Consider the following 22,594-nt stretch of genomic DNA (forward strand, 5'->3'; position numbering starts at 1 on the left):
TTTCACTGTTGTTTATTAGTAGTTTTTTTTTTTTTTTTCAATACAGTTATCTTTTAATTTATTTGATTGCATTTGCTCAAATCTAAAAAAGAAAAAATAAAAATAATCATTTCCATCACACAATTCTAAAAATTGGATAATATTTTGTGACTTCTAATTTTAATTAAATACAACTTTTTGTAATATGTTTGCTTAGGATCTATGATTGGCCACCTTATTAAAAATGTGTAATTAATAGGTGAAATCTAATTTATAATCTTGATTGAATTTCATATATATTATTTTATTATTATTTATTATTTATGATATTTTACCTTGATACTGTGGAAGTCTCAAAATAAAGATGAAGTGGCTGGTTCCACTTCAAAAGAAAAAGAAAATGGATCTTTTTAAATATTTGGGGTCTATCATTAAATTATATATTCAAAATGAATATGAAGTTGCTGGTTCCACTTCAAAGAAAAATATTCGGATCTTTTTAAAAAAATTCAGTCTCTATCATTAACTATATATTTCTTTCGTCCACTAAAATGGTGGTTTGTTTGGACATTTAGACTAAAAAAATAATTATATTTTAATATTAAAGTGATGTATATAAAAAATAAAGTAAGTGTATTATGATAAATTTATCAAAATGATAATAATAAGATAAATTTATCAAAAATGATAATAATAAAATAGTGGAGTAAGTAAAACAATAATGACAATTTGGTTACTCTTTGTTTTTAAAATAAGGATAATAAAATTATATGAGGATAATATTATTTACAATAAATAGATTTTATATAAGTTTAACTAACAACAGAAAAAAGAAACAATAACATAATTTTGGCGGATAAATGAGATATTATAATATATTATATTATAATTTGTTTGATATTTTTTGTATGTTTATTTTAAATTAAAATAATTATTGAATTTGATATACATAAAATTAAAGTGATAATTTTAAATAAAAAATGTGAAAAATAATTTATTTTTAAGACATTTGAGCACACATTTGGTTGACGAATAGAGCATATAGATTGTGTGGTGCAAATAAATTATACTCTCTCCGTCTCAATACAATAGTTTTGTTTACCATTTTTGTCTGTCCTAAAACAATAGTCTTATCTACATAAATAATCATATCACCATAATACTACCCCTGTTTTTTTATTTTTATTACACAATTGTCACTACTTTTTACACTAATACACTTACAAGGGCAAACAAGTTTTTTATCAATACTTTTTACCAACTACCAATATAATATCAAAATTCCTTAAATTTCGTGCTCAACCCAACTAAAATTGTATTTATAGGACGGAGGGAGTAAAATCTTTCTACCTCTATAAATATTGCACGGAAATTCTAACTGAAATGGTATAGGAATGATCGTTTAAGGAATCTCAAAGCAAACGGAAATAATTTAACATTTTGAATCGGACTTTTCGAACCTATATAAATATTTGACCTAAAAAGCTTCGGATCTTCGGAATCAAATTACAAAATAATTTGTTCCTCTATTTTATTGGACTCGAAATTTTCTGAGCTCTCTAAATTTAAAAATGATATATTATATATAATAGGGTTTGAAAATTTTCGAGTTTCAAAGCACTGGCCACCTAAAGGATTCGAAATTTTCTAAATTCTGAGCTCTTTAAATTTATTTTTTGTATATATATCTCTCTTTGCTTCTTCCTTGGCGACTCGCTTATTTCGTGGCACAACAAAAAACAGATGTTTGTCTCCCAGTCTAATGCAGAGTCCGAATATAGAGCTCTTGCCGACACCACTGCCGAGCTTCTATGGCTTCGCTGGCTACTGGCTGATCTCGGAGTGTTTCAGTCCTCTGCCACTATTATTCATTACGACAGTCAGCGTCATGAAAATTTCGACGAATGATGTCTTTCACGAGCGTACGAAGCACATTGAGATCGATTGTCATCTTGTACGTCATCACGTTGCTCATGACAACATTTCTTTGTCTTCCATTCCCTCTGCTGATCAGACTGCCGACGGTTTCACCAAGCCTCATCTTCCCGGCCGTTTTTCAGTCATTCTTGAACAAACTCAAATTGAGTTCCACCCGTTCCACCTTGAGTTTGAGGGGATGTTGATATATATTGTATATATTTAGATATATATATATATTCTGCCTAATATATCTCTTGTATATATATAATATTGTACCCTAATTGTAATTTAAAAAATAAAGTTTATTCAATTAATCCTAACATTATATATAATAGAAGTTGGAAATTTTCGAGTGTCAAAGCACTGACCACCTAAAGGATTCGAAATTTTCTAATTTTTTTGTCATTGATTTCAGAGCATTCTTAAATATTATGGTAGTGCATTTTGAATAAATTACGAGATTTAGTGACATAGTTTACCTTGCTCTTATTTGCATATAATGATAGATATATATATATATATATGCTTGTAATGGTTCTGATACCAAGATATTACAATATACTTTGTATTATAGTTTTTCCTTTAAATTATAAAATTCTCTTACTTATTATTTAAAATAATAAATAAAATCATTTTGATTCCTTTTTCTCCTTGATTATTAATTCATATTTCTCATATTATATTTTCTTAGAATTTTATTGTAGTTCTATATCAATATCTTTTTTTATTTATTTCTCAATATGTATATATATCTATAAATAATTTGTCTTTGTTTTGGGGAGTTTTATATTGGAAGTGGAAAAAATTAAATTATTGATACGGAGTAAACGAATGGATTTTTTTGTTTGTGGGGGATTTTAAGGATTTTTACTATTTTATTTATTTTTATATTACATAAAAATTAATTTTACACTATATTTATATTTATTTATATTAGATCAAATAATTATTTCAATTCAAAATTTTATTATTCAAAATTCATATAATAATAATAATAATAATAATAATAATAATAAAACACTAATTGTGGATTTGGAGGATTTTTTAAAATCAAATTTTACAGGTGTATTTATTGTTAGTATGAGACTTGGATTTTATGTTTTGAATAGTAATTTAAATTGAAATAATTATTTGATATAATATAAATATGTATTATCGTAAAATTTTGAATATGAAAATAATTTTTAAATATAATTTAAAAAATAAAAAATAAGCATTTATTTAATATTTTCAATTTTTATTTTTTAATAAACGGTACAAATTTGGTGAAAATCCACAAGCAAACATAGCATACAGTTTCGAACATTAATATAAAATTAACTATATATTAATATAAATATGACACGACAATATATGATATATATTACATAATATACACGAAATATCGTTTTCATTTCCTACATTCATTAACCATACATAAGTTGAAACTCAATAAAAAAAACAATTCATACTATAATAAAATATTGTCTTCTCTAAAATTTTCTTTTCAAAGACAATAACAAGGTGTGATACGAAGGTGTCGCCATAGAGACATGTATATGCTCCACCACATTTTGTTCATACCTATCGAATACATAATCGATATCCACGGAAGTGTTTCTGAAATGATATCCAAGCATCGGCTCTATAAAAGCACGAACACATTGTACGGATGATTTTCCACTCTTGTGTGCATCAAAAACCTCATTATCATTGTTCTTGTAGCCATTAGCATCCCATGGAACCTCAAAAGCTTCCATCTTATCCATGTCGAAGGATCCTTCTTGCTCAATTATTGTCTTAACTTCATTTTGGCTTGGAAAGTACATTGGCATGTTGAAGGAATTCAAATCTTCCTTACTAATGAGACCCTTTTAAGTATGAAAATAGATAATTAATTTAGATTAGGCAAGAAAAAAATTATACTTTTATTTAGAAGTAATTTACGATTTCTGGAGCCCTAACCTCATCCACCATGTCGGAAAGTGTCTCTCCAAGTAATCTAAGAGTTCCCGACACATCTTCTTCAGAACGGTGATCTACATTTTTTCTACCAACAAATGCCAAAACCATACGCCCATTAGGAATCATTTCCTCCCCTCGGCACTTTAGAAACGTCGAGAAATCTCTTTCATATTGCTTTGCGTATGCTTCGAATGCCTTTTGAGGACTTGTTCTTACAATGCATATGTTCTCTTTGTTACTCATCCCTAGCCCTTCAGGAATCTAACAATGAAAACATAATATTTTCATTTTGAGAAGTAGTAAACAATTTCAAAGGTGCATAATCAATAATATCATTTGTAGACGGAATAATAGCCAAATTAAATGTTGAATAATATACATTTATATATATATATGACGACCGCTAGCCTGCTAATATAGTATGATGTCGATTTAGCTCTGCCAGTATAAATTAGCAAGGCGGACAATGCATGCATATATACATATCATAATACTTGTGTCATATAGAAACATATAATGTGTAGTTTATATATTATACTGTATTGTATATATATTTATCTATGCTGAAATTAACAATATAATGTCCTATATAAAATAATATTATGTGCCATCAGAATATGTGTTGTTATCATATGCAATCAAATATTGTCGTCCGCTTTTTTAATTTGTGTCACGTTGATTTGACCCAGACAGTAGAAAAATCGAACATATAATTGTAGGTGTGCGTAACTAACCTGCGAGAGCCATTGAAGACAGTAACATGAGTAGCCAAATTGAAGGCTATTGCTAGGTAGCAGTCGTCCATAAAAGGATCCCGGAAGGGCGAATACGAAGCAATTTTTCCTCCCAGGATGGAAATCGGGCAACATTTTGAATAAATTGTTGTAGTCATTGCTTGGAAGATCATTCAAATAAATCTCATATTGAGGATAGTTCTCATCTCTATGTAGACTTTTTAGGGTTTTTATTATACGAGACATTGCTATCAAAGTATTTGGCCCCGATGAACAGCCTAAGTCTACAATCTTCAATGTTTCGATCGGTCCATTTTTAACCATCATTTCTTTGATGGTTTCATCTAGCACGTGCCGCAATTTTGACATCGCAAATTTCTGAAAAAAAGTTATAATTAATAATAAAATTGACACGACAATGAAACACAAAATGCTTCAATATGGTAAATAAGTGTTTAATTAGCTAGTGACTTTTTTTTTGTTTTAATAGCAGTTTGGTAATTGCGATGTTTTATTAGAAATATATATATATATATATCTTATAAAATAATTATAAGAATCAAATAATAAGAAAAAAGTCAAAATTATTGCCTAGTAAATTAGATGGATGCCCATAAATAAAATCCTTTAGTGATCTTACATGTAACATAAACTATATCGAATAATTTATTATTATTATTATTGCAAAAGAGCTATTTGTCCAATTTTTTAGGTCTTTTTTTTAATATGTCTATAATATAAAAAATAATAATTTGTGTTGAATTATTGACTATTTGTATAATTATATAAATCTGTATATATATATATATATATATTTTATTAATATTTATCAAAAATTACGGTAATAAAAATTGTTGGGTGAACAATAAACCCTACATTTATTCATAAAATATATTTATTTTCTATATTAATATTTACATTCAATAATTATTTTTTATCTAAAAAAATAATTACCTGAAGGCAAGAGTTGTTGGCGTAGCTGAGTGAATCATCTCCGCCATTCATTCGAAGAACAAAGCTTTTCGCCATTGCAAGTTTAAATGATCGGAGCTGTTTTATTTTCTTATCTTGAGTGATGAATTTCTCAGTCCACACATTCTTACATATCCTTTTATAGAGATTCATCCACAGACAAGGACAACATTATTGGAGACCATATATCTATATATATATATATATATATATATGTACATGTGTCTCTTCTAATCGAAACAATTATCACGTTTATAATGAATTAAAAGTGTCCTTCTCCTAATCTCTAGCGGATAGTCGAGTTAGAAGAATAGTATTGCAACCATAACTAGCAATGTTTTAAACGTTTAATTTTTTCAACTCACAAAAATTTATACGTGTTTAATACATACCCATTCAAAGGTTTTAAAAGAAAACACAATTACGTAAATGAAGTCAAATTTGTCGAAATCAAGCCACTTTTGTATGTTCTTTTTAATTATTTATTAATTTTTTCACATTTAAAATTTTGTATCTACCATGCACAAGTCATGATAAGTGAGACAAAGAAAGCTAGTATTTAGGTTTGGTTGGTAATTTTGTATAATGAATGATTATGTTAGAAATATTGTCACATAGGCCATCTTCGAACTATTTTGGCAAGTCTAAATATGGTGACACACGTTTTACCAAGGAGCAATGCTATGTTGTGTGCATGGATAGATCTCCGTCCGAACCTCATAATTTGCAAACTAGGTCCTATAAAGCCGATCACACTAGGTGAACAACATGCGACAAATACCTGAAGACATCGGGAGTTTAACTCATGGACCATGACATTACCATCACGAGTCCGCTACTCTTCAGGTTGGAACTATTTTAGCCAATTTAAATATGGTCATAATGGATACATGTTTTTCCAAAGAGAAAAAGTCGACTATTATTTTCTAAACTTCAAACTATTTTGGTGAGTCTAATTGTGATCACAATGGAGATAAGTTTTGTTGAGTTTATCCAACATAATTGGTGTTGGAGATTTCATCCCCTCCCATTTAGGGGAGCAATGGCATGAGGTATTTTTCGCATCCCCTCCCATTTAGGTTTAAGCCAGACTCGAGACCTGACCTGAATACACATTATTGGATCCGAGATCCGAATTGGACACACATTGTGCACGACAACTTCCAATAATGTAAAGTGTGTGAGTAGAGTTTTTGGCGGGAGTAGGAATGACATTGGGTCGGGTATCCATTTGATGTTATCTTCCAAGGGACATTGGACACTATCACATGATCTCCAAAATCACATGTCGTCTTCGCAACATTTTATGGAGAATTTCTCACATCTACTGCAAGGGCAATCAAGTAGATCTATTGGCCGCAAACCAGACATATCAGCCGGGAGCCTCAAAGACTTACACTCCATCCTAAACCGAAGGTTATCTCCATGGTATTGTTCGGATTGATGCTAATAGACTTTTGAGTTTTCTATTCTCGTGACCTTTTCGGCACTTCTTTAAATAGTTAGGATTTATAGCTTTTGTCTATTTGTATTGCATAGCAGGTACTCAGCTTAGTAGAGATTTATTATGTAGTTTAGATTCTATCTCATGATCAGACCATCACATAATGTGCGGTCATTTTATACATAATACTCTCTCATTTTTCATGGTTTATACAGATTGAACGTCCCAACTCAGTTCCTGTTGATGTGCTTTGAATCTAATTTGTCACTTCGCTGAGTTATCTTCGTAGTATTGGGTTGAGCCCGTCTTGTTGAATATTGTCCAATATTGCTAAATGTGTGGGAACTCTCCTAGTATATAAGGGTGAATGCCACTCCACCCTTTAACACGTCTGATGTATTCTTAACACGTCTCTTCTTAACACGTCTGATGTATTCTCTTAATTTATTTAAATAGACTTAGATATATAAAATCTGTAATTTGTAACCTAGTCGGTTTTAATAAATCTGTTTTCCGTTTCTGCCGGTGGACATAGTCAACACGTTGTTAGTTAACCACGTATATCTATCTCTTCTTTACGTTTTGTTTGTTATTCGATCACTCGTCATAATCCGTCGCGACAGTTCCATTCACTTGTTAATGTATATATATATTTCCATTTGTTATGTCAAATGCGGAATAGATCGAGAATTTTATTAATGAAAATCAAGTGAAAACACAAATATTATACTAGTTTCGGTTAGGCTCAGCCCCTAACCACTCAAAATAGTAAATCGACACACAAAATGCACCCACTAGCGACTACACACTTTAAACCGGCCCGAAACACACAACTCAAGCACAAATACAACCCCCACTATCACATACAAGGCGAAACAACAAAAAATACAGACGCCTACAAGTCGAACGAGCCCTTTGCGGCTACGAACAACAACCAGGGGGTGAAACACCACGCCAAAGAACCTCCACAAGTTACAGGAGGGAGGCGCCACCGAGAACCGCCGTGAAATTGCCGGAAATAGTCACCGGAAGGGCAAACAGAAGGGTCGAGAGGTAGAGAGAGGGGAGAGCTAGAGAGGGAAAATTATATAGAGAGAGAAACGTGAGTGAGTGGAATATAAGAGAAACCGCTCTCTCTCAGTATATATATATATATTCATCACAATTAAGCAACGGACGGACTAGATCAAGATCCACAATCAGACGGCCAAGATCAAGGCTAGGGAAAAAGACGCGGATCCAAGACGGATCGGGTCATGGGTCACGGGTTCAAGTTCGGGTTGCGGGTCCAGGCGGCTCTGGTGGCGGGTGCGGGTCGTGGGTTAGAGCCAGGTCTAAAATGGGCTGCATAGTGGGTGTATGTATCTTATATTGTGGTAGATTTAATTGGATCAAAAAATCTAACAAATCCTCCCCCTTATTTTTTGTCTGAGTGATATAGGGGTTCATCATCTCCCAATAATTTTGGATTATTTACCTGCACAAAGAAAAAAGATAACCAAGTTAGACAAACAATACATTAATTTAGCCTACCATCTACACATGTGTAGAACACCGCTAATCAAATGTATCAAAACATATAAATTTCAAACAAGATACAAATCTATCAAGTTTCAAGAATATTGTATCGACAACAGTAGGAATACATTCAAATCCAAACTTCAATAGAACTACAATACATTGCAAATGTGTCCTACAACCAAAACATGTAGCACACAATATACAAACAAATACAGTAGCAAACTTCACAAGTTTCATATCACTCACAACCAATGATAACACAATGCCAAAAAACCAATGACAAAACCTAGGAACTGATTTCAAACACTTATTATCGACTAATGAGCTCTTATTTTCTTTTACCACTAAACATTGAGACTTACTTTCGGAATTAAGCAATTTCCTATCACTCATAGGTTCGTCCACATCTAAGCTCTCAAACATACTTCTAGATAAAGAAGATGAATCAAAATTACCAAACATAGAGAACACTTTAGGATTATTCCTAGCCTCATCTCTAACAAATAGGTAATTTTCAATCTCATTACTATTATTTGAGACAATTCCAACATTGCTTTTAATTTCAGAAACTGTATTTTCAGATTTATTCACAGTAGGCTGGCCAGCACTAGATAAGATTCGAAAATCACCAACAAAAATATCAGTTTCACTGTATAAAGCAAACTCCACCTCATTTTGAACACTATCAAAAACAGCAATAATCTCTCCCTCAAATTTGATATTATCAATTTCAACGTCAATTTGCACAATTTCAGCAGATTGAACACAATCAGAAACAGAATCAACATCTTCACAATTAAAAACATAATCTCTCACTTCCTCAACCTCTGCATTTTCATTTCTCAGAACAGATACACTTTCAGCAACATTATATTTAGTTTCAGAATCAATCCCTGCAATTTCAATGTCAACAAATTGCACATTTTTGGATTCACAAAAAACATATTGAATATCAGTAGATTCAAAATGAAAATCAGATTTTACAGCTTTAATTTCTCTGTTTTCTATATCAATAAAATTATGCTCCACCTTATTTCCTATACTAGAAACATCTGTATCAATATCACTATTTTCATAATCAACAAATCCAGATTCTCCAATATTCAAACATGGCATACAATATTCATTAAATGTCACATTATTACTAATAACAGTTTTCAAACCAGGTCTAGAACTTAACCACAATCTATATCCCGTAACACCATATCCCAAGAAAACACAATTTTCAGTTTTTATCTTAGATTCATCAATGCAAATATGTATCACAGCATGACACCCAAACACCCGAACATTAGATATGTCGACTAATCTACCCAACCACTTACTTTCAGGAATTTCACCATTAAGGGGGATAGAAGGTGTTTGATTTTAAAGATAAGCTGCTGTTACAGCAGCCTCAGCCCAAAATTTTCTAGGTAAACAAGACGATGTCAAAAGACATCCAACTCTTTCCAAAAGAGTATGATTTAACCTCTCAGCAACCCCGCTAAATTGGGATGCCTTGGGGACAGATTCAAAATTGATATATTTTTGCACACAAAAATTACTAAACAAGGTGTTACAAAAATTTAAACTATTATCAGCTTTAACATATTTAATTTTTCTACCAGTTTCAACTTCAATTTGAATTTTCCAATTCTTGAAAATTTTAAACAAATCCAATTTGTTTTTCAATAAGAAAATCCAAATTTTTCTAGAAAAATCGTCAACAACAGTTAAGATATATCTACTCCCACCATAGGTGCGTTCATTAGAAGTGTTACGGAAATTCCCAGGAAATCAAGATGAAATAACAAAGACAAAAGAACACAAGAATTTGGTAACCCAGTTCGATCACAAAGATCTACGTCTGGGGGCGCTGCCAAGCCAGGAATTTTACTATAAAGTACGCAGGCACATGTTAAAGTGAAAATACATGGATATTTATAGCCTAAGCCTTTGACAATATTATCCAAATCATATCTCTAATCCTACAATTTTCAGTGTCTCATCATCTCCAAGATAGACAACACAAAAATTACATGTGGTATAGGATTCCATGATTCTCGAATCACTGCATGAGTGGAATGACGCTCGACCAAAATCCATGACTCCATTGGACTGCTGACGCTCAGAATCAGCGCATCGGATATCTCCTCCGTTGCGTTTGCTGAACCCTGATCCTTCTCCGGCGCCCTACACTGTCGTTTCAAGTGCCCCTTGCAGTTCCAATATACCACCTGACTTGCATCTTCATTGTCCTTATTCTTCGGCTTCAACTTTGACCATTCTTGATCTTCACCCTTTCCTTTTGCCTCAAATCTAAATTCAGTCGAGACATTCTCTCAAAGAGTTAGTCGAACCGCACTCATCGTCTTCCTGTCGATCTTCTTGTATTCGGCTTCATCCATGTCTTCGAATTTCTCCTTCAATACCGCATCTAGATCTTTACCATACATGTAATCTTCTATCTGCATATTTCAGAAATCGAAGTTCATACCATCGAATACCTTGACAACATGACGATCACCCATCTTGACTCCCACAAACAAACCAAGGTTCACTTGATATGAGAGCACATCGGATATCTCCTCCGCTGCGTTTTCCGAAACCCTTATCCTTCCCTGCCAACCTTGCACCACCTATCACAAAGGGACTCGCTGCCTGACCTACCATTCGGGACCGACCCAACACCGCCAGGAGACTTTCGACACAAGGCACCTCCGCAGGTCACAAGGATTCCCACAGCCACAATCAATATCCGATGCCTCCCAGTCCACCTTACCAACGAACCAGGCTCTGATACCACTTGTTACGAAAATTTTCAGGAAATCAAGATGAGATAATAAAGACAAAAAAGAACACAAGAATTTGATAACCCAGTTCGATCACGAAGATCTACGTCTGGGGGCGCTGCCAAGCCAGGAATTTTACTATAAAGTACGCAGACACATATTAAAGTGAAAATACATGGATATTTATAGCCTAAGCCTTTGACAATAATATCCAAATCATATCTCTAAAATCTAAAATATAATATTCAAATCATATCCCTAGATTTTAGGATATAATCAGGCTTCATATCCCAACAATCTCCCACTTGAAGACTGATTTCATCTTCCACTTCAACATACCTCATCCAATCTCCACTCCCCACCATTCGGTGTTCTGATTCGAATCATTCCTTTACCTACAATTTTCAGTGTCTCATCATCTCCAAGATAGACAACACCAAAATTACCTGTGGTATAGGATTCCATGATTCTCGAATCACTGCATGAGTGGAATGACGCTCGACCAAAATCCATGACTCCATTGGACTGCTGACGCTCAGAATCAGCTCATCGGATATCTCCTCCGTTGCGTTTGCTGAACCCTGATCCTTCTCCGGCGCCCTACACTGTCGTTTCAAGTGCCCCTTGCAGTTCCAACAAACCACCTGACTTGCATCTTCTTTGTCCTTATTCTTCGGCTTCAACTTTGACCATTCTTGATCTTCACACTTTCCTTTTGCCTCAAATCTAAATTCAGTCGAGACATTCTCCCAAAGGGTTAGTCGAACCGCACTCATCGTCTTCCTGTTGATCTTCTTGTATTCGACTTCATCCATGTCTTCGGATTTCTCCTTCAATACCGCATCTAGATCTTTACCATTCATGTAATCTTCTATATGCATATTTTAGAAACCGAAGTTCATACCATCGAATACCTTGACAACATGACGATCACCCATCTTGACTCCCACAAACAAACCTAAGGTTCACTTGATATGAGAGCACATCGGATATTCCGCTGCGTTTGCCGAAACCCTTATCCTTCCCTACCAACCTTGCACCGCCTATCACAAAGGGACTCGCTGCCTGACCTACCAGTCGGGACCAACCCAACACCGCCAGGAGACTTTCGACACAAGGCACCTCCGCAGGTCACAAGGGATTCCCACAACGATCCAACGTCCGATTCCTCTCAATCCACCCTATCAACGAACTAGGCTCTGATACCACTTGTTACGGAAATTCCCAGGAAATCAAGATGAAATAACAAAGACAAAAGAACACAAGAATTTGGTAACCCAGTTCGATCACAAAGATCTACGTCTAGGGGCGCTGCCAAGCCACGAATTTTACTATAAAGTACATAAACACCTGTTAAAGTGAGAATACATGGATATTTATAGCCTAAGCCTTTGACAATAATATCCAAATCATATCTCTAAAATCTAAAATATAATATCCAAATCATATCCCTAGATTTTAGGATATAATCAGGCTTCATATCCCAACAAGAAGGTTCACATAAATCAATATGTATATATTCCAAAATCTGTTTTGAAAAAATATAATTTTCAGGGGTTTTTAACGAAAATTGAACTTTATTTAATTTTCCATGTTTGCATATATTACAAAAGGAACAACAGAAAATTTTTCATTTTCCAAATAATCAGATTCATGCAGAATTTTCAAGCCATTATTGTTAATATGACCTAATCTCTTATGCCATAATTCAGAATTATCAATTTTAGAATTATCAATATCAGAACATACATTCACAGCAGAAGTTACATATAAGTCATTTTTTAATTCTGCCCTAAAAATCACCAAAGACCATTTTGTTATTTTCATGCAATTTAAACCCCACTTTCCTTCTAAACCTAAAGTAGATAATCTAACACATGACAACATATTATTAGACAAATCAGGCACATATCTCACATCATGCAATTTCAGTATATTTCCATATTTAAATTTCAGATTAATAACACCAATACCCTCAACTTTACACATACGTTTATCAGCCATAGTCACATAACAATGTGTTAAAGTCTTAAACTCAGAAAAAATATTTTTCAAATGTGTCATATGAAACGTGCAAGCAGAATCAACTATCCATTCATTAGCACTCAAAATATTTGAATTTAAATCTGGACAAACAACAAACACGTTTCCTAAATCATTATCAATAACAGTCATATTGACTAACTCACTTGCTGCATTACTATTATTACCATTATTATTATTATTATGTTTCTTAGGGCAATATCTAACAAAGTGTGAAGGATCACCACAATTATAACATCTCTTTCATCCTTTATTAGGAGTTTTAGATCTATTTCGACTTCTATTATTATTATTCTGATTTTTTATTTTATTATCAGAATTTCCAGAATTATTATTCCTATTAGATCTAAAAGGAGACCTACCCCTAATAAAATAACAACACCAGATTTATTAGATTTATTTACATTCAAATCTAATTCTTTACTTTTCAAACCATTAATAACCACATCTAAAGTCACAAAATCACGCCCATATTTAATTGCCGATTTTACATCAGAAAAAGCACTTGGAATAGCATTCAAAAGAATTATAGCACTATAATCATCTATATTCTTATCACCAGTAAGCTTAATATCTTGAATTAATTTTTGAAAAATATCAAGATTTTCATCAATAGTTTTAAGTTGATCAAGTTTAAAACTAAAGAACTTTTCTAACAAATAAAGCCTACTCGGTAAAGAAGTATGAGTATATAATTCATCCAATTTATTCCACAATGCCACAACAGATTCTTGTCTACCAACCTTACGAGTTACATGATCAGCTAAATTTAGAATTATACAAGAAAAAGCCATTTCATCCAACTCAGCCCTCTTTTCAAGAAGGACTGTGGTTGCTTGATCCGGCTCCATAGCTTTTATTAATCTTTGAGTAACAAGTATACTTCTCGTTTTTTGTTTCCAAATAGCAAAATCAATTTTTCCATCAAACGGTTGGATATTTAAAAAGGTTTGCCCAGCCATGATCAACAGTTTTCGAAAGAAAGAGAAAATTTCCGAAAACACAATTTGTTTGGCAAAAACTGTTTGTTTTAAAAAAAGCAGTTTATTGTGAAAACAGTTTATAAAAAATACAGATTATTTTTAAAACAAATTGAGAACCAAACAAACACCCAAATCACAGCACATCAATGGCAATTCACAGAAAACAAACACAAGAATCAAACACAGCAACAAATATATCACAGAATATTGCAATCACAGGCAAATCATAAATAAAAAGCCTATCTATTACAACATTCACTCGTGACTATTCCATCTAAGGTACTCGAGAATCACTCACAAGAGTGAGGATCGGAATTTTGCAACCTTGGTATCACAATAGCCTTTACAATCGATTGGGCGGAATTTAAATGCGGATATTAAACTAAAGTAAAATAACAGTAATAAAATAGTTATGGTTAAAGAGTTTACCCTCGGAGCACAGCAACAATATATTCCCTACAGCAGTACAAGGGTATATACAAATGACCTATTCTTTTTTAAGAATAGAGGTTAGCCAACTAATAACAACAAAACCATAAACAAAACAATGTTTCTCCTCTAAACAAAGTTAGAGTCACCGAAACTCACAAAAAACAGACACTAGGCCACATAAACAATTTTTTAACAGAAACAGTTTTAACAAGATCTTTCAAAAGTAATTTTTGGTTTTAAAGATTCTTGAAAAACTTTTGGATTTTAACCCAACAAGCATATATCTACACGAAAATAAGGCGGAACAACAAGTTTTACGGTTTATTTTCTCAAAATAACAACAGACAAAATCAGTTTTCACCAAATCGAAACGATTTTGAACCGTTCTAACCGAAATGGACTCGAACTTAACCGATCTACAGAAAACAGTAGCGATTAAGTCCAAACCCAACATTAACAGTTCGACCGCGGCTATATTAGCACAAATCGAAAAACTCAATGGCCGATTTTGACAAAGATCTAAACATGAAAAAAATCAGGCACTTCAAAAATAGGCCGATTCAACCGGATCCTTTTAGATCTTAAAGATTTAACCAGATCTTTACAAAAAATCAAAAGTAATGATAATTTTGTAAAGAAAATCTTCACCAAAAGCTCTGATACCACTTGTTATGTCAAATGCGGAATAGATCGAGAATTTTATTAACGAAAATCAAGTGAAAACACAAATATTATACTATTTTTTGTTAGGCTCAGCCCCTAACCACTCAAAACAATAAATCGACACACAAAATGCACCCACTAGCGACTACACACTTTAAACCGGCCCGAAACACACAACTCAAGCACAAATACAACCCCCACTATCACATACAAGGCGAAACAACAAAAAATACAGACGCCTACAAGTCGAACGAGCCCTTTGCGGCTACGAACAACAACCAGGGGGTGAAACACCACGCCAAAGAACCTCCACAAGTTACAGGAGGGAGGCGCCACCGAGAACCGCCGTGAAATCTCCCGAAACAGTCACCGGGAGGGCAAACAGAAGGGTCGAGAGGTAGAGAGAGGGGAGAGCTAGAGAGGAAAAGTTATATAGAGAGAGAAACGTGAGTGAGTGGAATATAAGAGAAACCCCTCTCTCTCAGTATATATATTCATCTCAATTAAGCAACGGACGGACCAGATCAAGATCCACAATCAGACGGCCAAGATCAAGACTAGAGAAAAAGACGCGGATCCAAGACGGAACGGGTCATGGGTCGCGGGTTCAGGTTCGGGTTCGGGTTGCGGGTCCAGGCAGCTCTGGTGGCGGGTGCGGGTTGTGGGTCAGGGCCAGGTCTAAAATGGGCTGCATAGTGGGTGTGTGTATCTTATATTAGGGTAGATTTAATTGGATCAAAAAATCTAACACAATTCACTCGTTAATGTATATATATATATATATATATATCTAAAGAACTATCATTATCTAGGTATCTCAATTCGTGTGCAATCGACATGAGTGTATCTCTATAGCATGAAACACGTGGTTTGTGCTATAAATTTTTATTGTTATAGCAAAGCATTGACGAATTGCAATAGTTTAATTATATTAGGGAGTTAGGGTTTCTAAGAATATAAGCTTTCAAGCAAGCAATGTTGCATGCACGCGACACAGATGTTCAGATTAATTCATTAAGGAGACCCCAGAATCTTCGATCGATATCCTTGGAAATCAGGAGACGAGAGCTATTTGCAAATATTATAAATAAATTACAGGAAATGGACATAAAGTCCTGACTTTTTAGTGTTGATGTCGGTCACCATAAAGGATATTCAGAAATTATTATTATTATTATTATTATTATTATTATTATTATTATTATTATTATAAAGATACCAAATAAATATTAATTATCTCTACCGTTAACTAATATTTTGGATATATATAAATATAATACTCCATTCGTTCTTTTGAAAGGGTCCATTGGGATTTTGTAGTATATTGAAAAATAATAGTATTTTATCGAAGTGTGTAAGATATTTTGACATTTCTGTCATTTGACTTTTTTGTATAAAGTAATTGTATGTGTAATGGTATATTTATAATTTAGATAAAAATTAATAATATTTTAGTAGTAGTGTACGATTACTTTTACTAAAAATAAAAATAGGTACTTTTGAGTAGGACGAACATAGTAAAAATGGTATTTTGAATTAGGACTGAGATAATATATGCATATATGTGTATAAATGTATGTTGTGCGTATGTTTATTGATATATATTTCCTCTGTCCGGATATATGGTATATATTTACTTTTGGCACAAAATTTAAAAAATAATAGTATTTTAATTATAGTGGAGAGTTAAAAATAGTGTAAAGATAATTTTGTCATTCTTTTTTGTGTAAAAGCAATTATGTGATAGTAAAATAGAAATTTTTGTGGAAAAAAAATTGAAATATTTAATTAAATAATTATTTTGTAATTAAATAATCCAAAATAAAAGTATGTATACTTTTTTAACGGACGAAAAAAAGTATATATATAATGAATAAGATATATTTGTACTAGTCTAATTAATGGCGACAGAGAAGGAAAGAGATAGAGAAAGAGTTAGAAGAGGAGAGAGATTGATAAGATTGGAATTGAATGTCACCAATCTATTTATTTTTCCATTTTGGTCCGTTTCATAATAAAATATTTTGTTTTGTTAGTAATTGTATTTTACTAAACATCAAAAATACCCTTATAACTTATAATATATTACACAAATATTATTACATTTATATCACACATACTAATAAGATTATCTTAGTATTTTCTATTTTATTCATACTATTTTTCAATATAATACTAATATTTTTAAAATTCTGTATAAAAAAGCAAACGAATAGATAAGGGACGGAAAGAGTATATTTGAGTGAGTGCTATCACAATTATTTATAGTACAAATTAAATACAAGTATATTATATGGATGAAAATAGCCAACAAGGCATTTATACAATGAGAAGTAAGTGTAGATGAGTATTCTACATTTACAACAATATCATATATTTAGTATTTATTAATTATTAATATATAGTTATATATATATATACATGTAAATTTCTTTCATTCAAAAGTAAGTTATTCAGTTGTATTTGATTTTTGCACATGGATAATATTATTTTATAGATATATAGTGTAATAAAGTAATGTAATATTTATTTTACCATTAACATTAAAATAAAACTAATATAAAAAATAAAAAATAAAATATTTTGGAATTTGATGAAAGTTACTTTAAAAAGTAAAAAAAAAAAATGAAAAGTTTTTATTTGCGTATACTATAATGGTAAAATAGAAAATTTACTCTTGTACGGATGAAGTATTACTCTTTTAGTTTCACTTCAATGGATGTTTTTGAATTTTTATTATAAATTAAAAAATAATAATATTTTATTGATTAGTAGAAGTACATAAGTAAAAAAGATTTTGATATTTTTGTCCATCGTATTTTATGTATAAATTAATTGTACGTCTAACTGTAATTTATGTAAAAATAAAAATTAAAATATATTTTGTATTAATATATAATTATTTTCACTGTAATAAAAAAATCTGATATTTTTTAGAAAACATACAATATTATTAAATAGGAGACTTTTATTTGGCAGGATGGAGTAATATTTATTACTCTGGTATACTGATTATTTTATCATTTTAATCTCTTAATTGAAAGTTGCTGCAAACTAATCTTACAAGTAAAAAATTTTCACAATTTTAATTCTCCGATGCCAAAGATAGCTATGTGTGTGATGGTGCGGGGAGGGTTCTCCGCTTGCTCCCCAGTCACAAAGAGGTTCTCCGCTTGCTTCACCTCTCGACAACAAAGATAGTTTGTCAATCAAAGATCAAATATAAGTTTTGTTTGCTTGTGAGATTCTATTCTTGATTTTATTATTTTAATTTTTTTTTCTTTCAAAATATATAGTCAAATACATATTATTTATTTATTTTATTAAACTAAAATCTAATTTGACATTGAAAATATCACGTCAATATATATTTATATCACATCAATCAACTATTTCAATTCAAAATTTTTACTATTCAAAACTAAAACGAAAAACTATAATCTTACAAATAAACACACCATATTTTTATTAACAATTAAAAAAATAATAGGAAAATAAACAACTAAATATGTATAGTTTCATAAAATTTGCATAAATATTAAAAGGCCCCCGTAAATAGAATGTCATTTAATTAAAACCCTAAATGGATGAGCGTTTGAATTTTCTGCTATTCCGTGCAAGGACCTGTAGAAGACGCATTGGTCCCATTCCCATAGCCATATTTTATTGAACTGTATAAAGAGACTAATTAGGTTTCTGTATGTGTTCAAAACCCTAAAACAAGAACAGGTAATTTCAATAATGGAGAACTTTGTGATGCATATGAACAGTGGGGATGATGCACATAGCTACGCTAGAAATTCTGGTTTTCAAGTAAATCTCTCTCTCTCTCATTGAAATCTCTTAAAACAATTCAGTACAAACTCAAAACATAATTTAATCGATTAATTTCTCACATGATAATGTCTTTTCTGCAGAGATTTGTGATATCAAAAACATGGCCCGTGCTAGATAAAACCCTTAAAGAAATGTTCGATAAAACCGAGTTCAAAAGTGGCTTCAGGATGATCGATCTAGGCTGTGCATCAGGACCAAACACTTTAATTGTTATCTCCCATATAATAGATACCATCAAAAGTCTTTGCAAATGTGACCAATTGCCTGAAATTGAGGTTTACTTGAATGATCTTCCTGCCAATGATTTCAACAATTTGTTCAAGATGTTGCCTAGTTTTCGTCGAGGCTGGAAAAATTGCTTCGTATTCGGCCTTCCGGGATCCTTTTGCGAAAGATTGTTGCCAAGAAATAGTCTTCACTTTGCCTACTCAAACTATTGTCTTCAATGGTTATCACAGGTACATATATATGTATATATAAATATATGTATGTATGTATTTGTGTGTGGTTGTGAGTCTTGTGATAGTTCTTCGTCATCATCATCAGATTCCTGAAGGGGTTGAGAAGATTAATAAGGAAAATTTCTTTGCTACAAAGACGAGTCCTGTAGAGGTATTCAAATCTTACGAACGGCAATTCCAAAGAGATTTCTCGAGTTTCTTAATGAATAGGGGAGAAGAGATGATGATTGGAGGGCATATGGTGTTGTCATTCATCGGCAGAAGTTCTATCGACTTCTCTTCAGAAGATGCTTGTGCAAGCTTTAGGCTTCTTGCAGAGGCACTTGTCGACATGGTTGCCGAGGTTGTTGTAACAGCCTGCCTTATATTTAACTTAGACTTTGAAGCTAATGTATAATACCTTACAGGGCCTCATCAATGAAGAAGATCTGCATTTGTTCAATATCCCAATGTACCTTCCATGTCTAGAGGAAGTCGAGGCAATTATCAAGCATGAAGGGTCTTTCAATGTCAAAATCTTGGATTCTTTCGAGGTTCCATGGGACCCTAACCTCTATGAGGATGATGATTATGAAAAGGTATTCGACAAGTATAGAAGCGGAATAATAATTGCGAGTTATATTCGTGCAATCATGGAGCCATTGCTTTCTAATCACTTTGGGAATGCAACTATTGACATGAATAACCTATTCGAAAAGCACGCACAAAAATTGGGAGATTATATCGACGAGGAGATGCCGTCATACCTTACCTTGCTTATTTCTTTAATTAGAATGTAAGATCTCTCTCTCTTTCACGGTATATAGTTTAGGATATTGGATGTGCTTTTTCTTGTGTGTTTACAAATGCCGGGTATATTTAATTTGATCGTTTTGGATTATGTTTTGGTGAAAAAACCCCACTCTTGTAATGTATAAATTAACTAGGGGCTAATAAACCAAAAATGTGTGAGTGTACAATAATTGCAACTATGTGTGCAAGTCCGACGGTTACGATGTTGATTAAATATAATCAATATTGTGTTGATAGCGCAATCACTACAAAAAAAAATAATTTATTTGTAACGGAATTCCATCCCTAAAGTTCACGTAGCTAACGTAATTTTATTCCTAATTCCGTCTCTAATGTCATTAATAACGGAAAAAGTAGATTTAGAAAAAAAAAATTTGTTACAAAAATAATTTTGTTACAATAATAATTTTGTCTTGTAGTGAATATATTAAATATAAATCTACACTGCATATATAATATGGAATTAACAATATATAATAATACTATATTTAATATTTTATATACAAACAATATAAGAATACATCACAACTACATAAAGCCTCAGCCACACATTTTTCCAACGAATCGAGTCTCTCATACATCTAGGGTGTGTTTGTTTGGGGATTTGGATTTTGAGTTGGGATTTGAATAGTAAAAAATTTGAATTTGAATAGTTGTATGATGTGATATAAGTAGGTGTTGATGTGATGTTTTGAATGTAAAATTGGATTTTAGTATAATAAAAAAAATGAAAAATAGGTGTTTGATTTGATATTTTTGGAGGGAAAAATTTGGATGAACAGTGTAAATCCAATCAAATCTCCCAAACAAACACACCCCTAATCAATTAATGATATTATCCTCAAAAGTCACAACAGTACAAAAGTTGTAGACCACCTATTTAATTCATAGTTGACAAATTAACTAAGTGATGGCTTTATTTGTACTAGATATATATATATATATATAACTTTGCTTAATGTGCTAATTGAGCTCAATTATCAAGATATATTTATAAATAAAGTAGCACATATGCCGAAAAAAATATGTTAATACAATATATCACTACCACAAAACTACTAATTTATCTCAGAAAATTGTCTAAAAAAAAACGTCGACAATTTTGTGCCACGGAACCTTATTTTAAGAGAAATTAGTATCTCGATCATGATTTGAGATATCACTGCGATAATTTATCGCGACGGATTGACGCCTGGAGGTATATTTTGAAAGCATATTGTATAATTCTATGTAACATAATATATATATTGTGATTTTAGTACAATAAGCGGATTATACAGTATACTACAATTTATAAGTCCCGCAACATATTCTTCTATATAACACATGATATGCTATTTATCTTATGGTGAAATTGTTAATTGGTTTAAGTTAGTGTGCTAAGTTGGTCAAATCGGCACTGTACTTATCGACTTAACCAAATCAATACCCTAACTGCGGTCATATATATACATATATATGTTGCGATAGGAATTTGCAAGTCATATGTAATCCCTTGCATATTTAAAGGATATTACGGGTCGAGGTTTATAAATTTTGCGAGGTAATTAATGGCTCGCAACCCTTTCAACCTTGCTATGGTAAGCCGAAGCAAAAAAAAAAAAAAAATCTTGTCCTTTGTTAAACTAGAATTAAAATCACTCGCAAGCTTTCCCTACACAAAAGTCACTAATATCTCCTGTGAGTTCATAATCGAATGATTTTATCCCTCGAAGAATACTGCACTTCAAAATTCATTAATGTCGACAAAGTGTACAAATGCAAACACAATTATGTATGTATAAAGCACTTTATACATGTGTGTGGGGCTGATGAAGCCGACGATCCCATTCTGGATTCTAGATACATTTAATGAAGACCAGCTCATCCAAAACGTCTTGAATGCATACAAATTTATCATCTTCAATCCTTCACTTAAAAAGAATACAGCAACTGTAGTAAAAATTTAATTGATTTATAATAATTTAATTTTCAATCCTTCACTTAAAAAATTACAGTAACTTTAGTCGTAATTGATTTATACTCCCTCCGTCCCACATAATTTGTCCCTATTTTCTATTTTCGTCCGTCCACATAACTTGTTCTTTCTATTTTT

General features: G+C 32.1%; 2 protein-coding genes across 2 annotated transcripts; one reads left to right on the plus strand and one right to left on the minus strand.

Annotated features, from left to right (window-relative positions):
• Positions 1-3,272: 3,272 nt before the first annotated feature.
• Positions 3,273-5,711, minus strand: LOC127262789 (benzoate carboxyl methyltransferase-like). The gene is made up of 4 exons (XM_051291615.1): positions 5,532-5,711; positions 4,578-4,955; positions 3,844-4,104; positions 3,273-3,749 (listed from the first exon to the last, which is right to left on the minus strand). Exons 1-4 carry the CDS (start codon positions 5,700-5,702, stop codon positions 3,372-3,374), a joined length of 1,188 nt encoding a protein of 395 aa, XP_051147572.1. The 5' UTR covers positions 5,703-5,711; the 3' UTR covers positions 3,273-3,371.
• Positions 5,712-19,133: 13,422 nt separating this feature from the next.
• On the plus strand, positions 19,134-20,663 carry LOC127262877 (benzoate carboxyl methyltransferase-like). Its single transcript, XM_051291726.1, has 4 exons — positions 19,134-19,222; positions 19,327-19,704; positions 19,793-20,050; positions 20,115-20,663. Exons 1-4 carry the CDS (start codon positions 19,151-19,153, stop codon positions 20,484-20,486), a joined length of 1,080 nt encoding a protein of 359 aa, XP_051147683.1. The 5' UTR covers positions 19,134-19,150; the 3' UTR covers positions 20,487-20,663.
• Positions 20,664-22,594: the final 1,931 nt, after the last annotated feature.

Source organism: Andrographis paniculata, unplaced genomic scaffold (assembly GCF_009805555.1).
Source record: "Andrographis paniculata isolate CXL003 unplaced genomic scaffold, ASM980555v1 Contig15END, whole genome shotgun sequence".
In the NCBI taxonomy this organism is placed as follows: Eukaryota; Viridiplantae; Streptophyta; class Magnoliopsida; order Lamiales; family Acanthaceae; genus Andrographis; species Andrographis paniculata.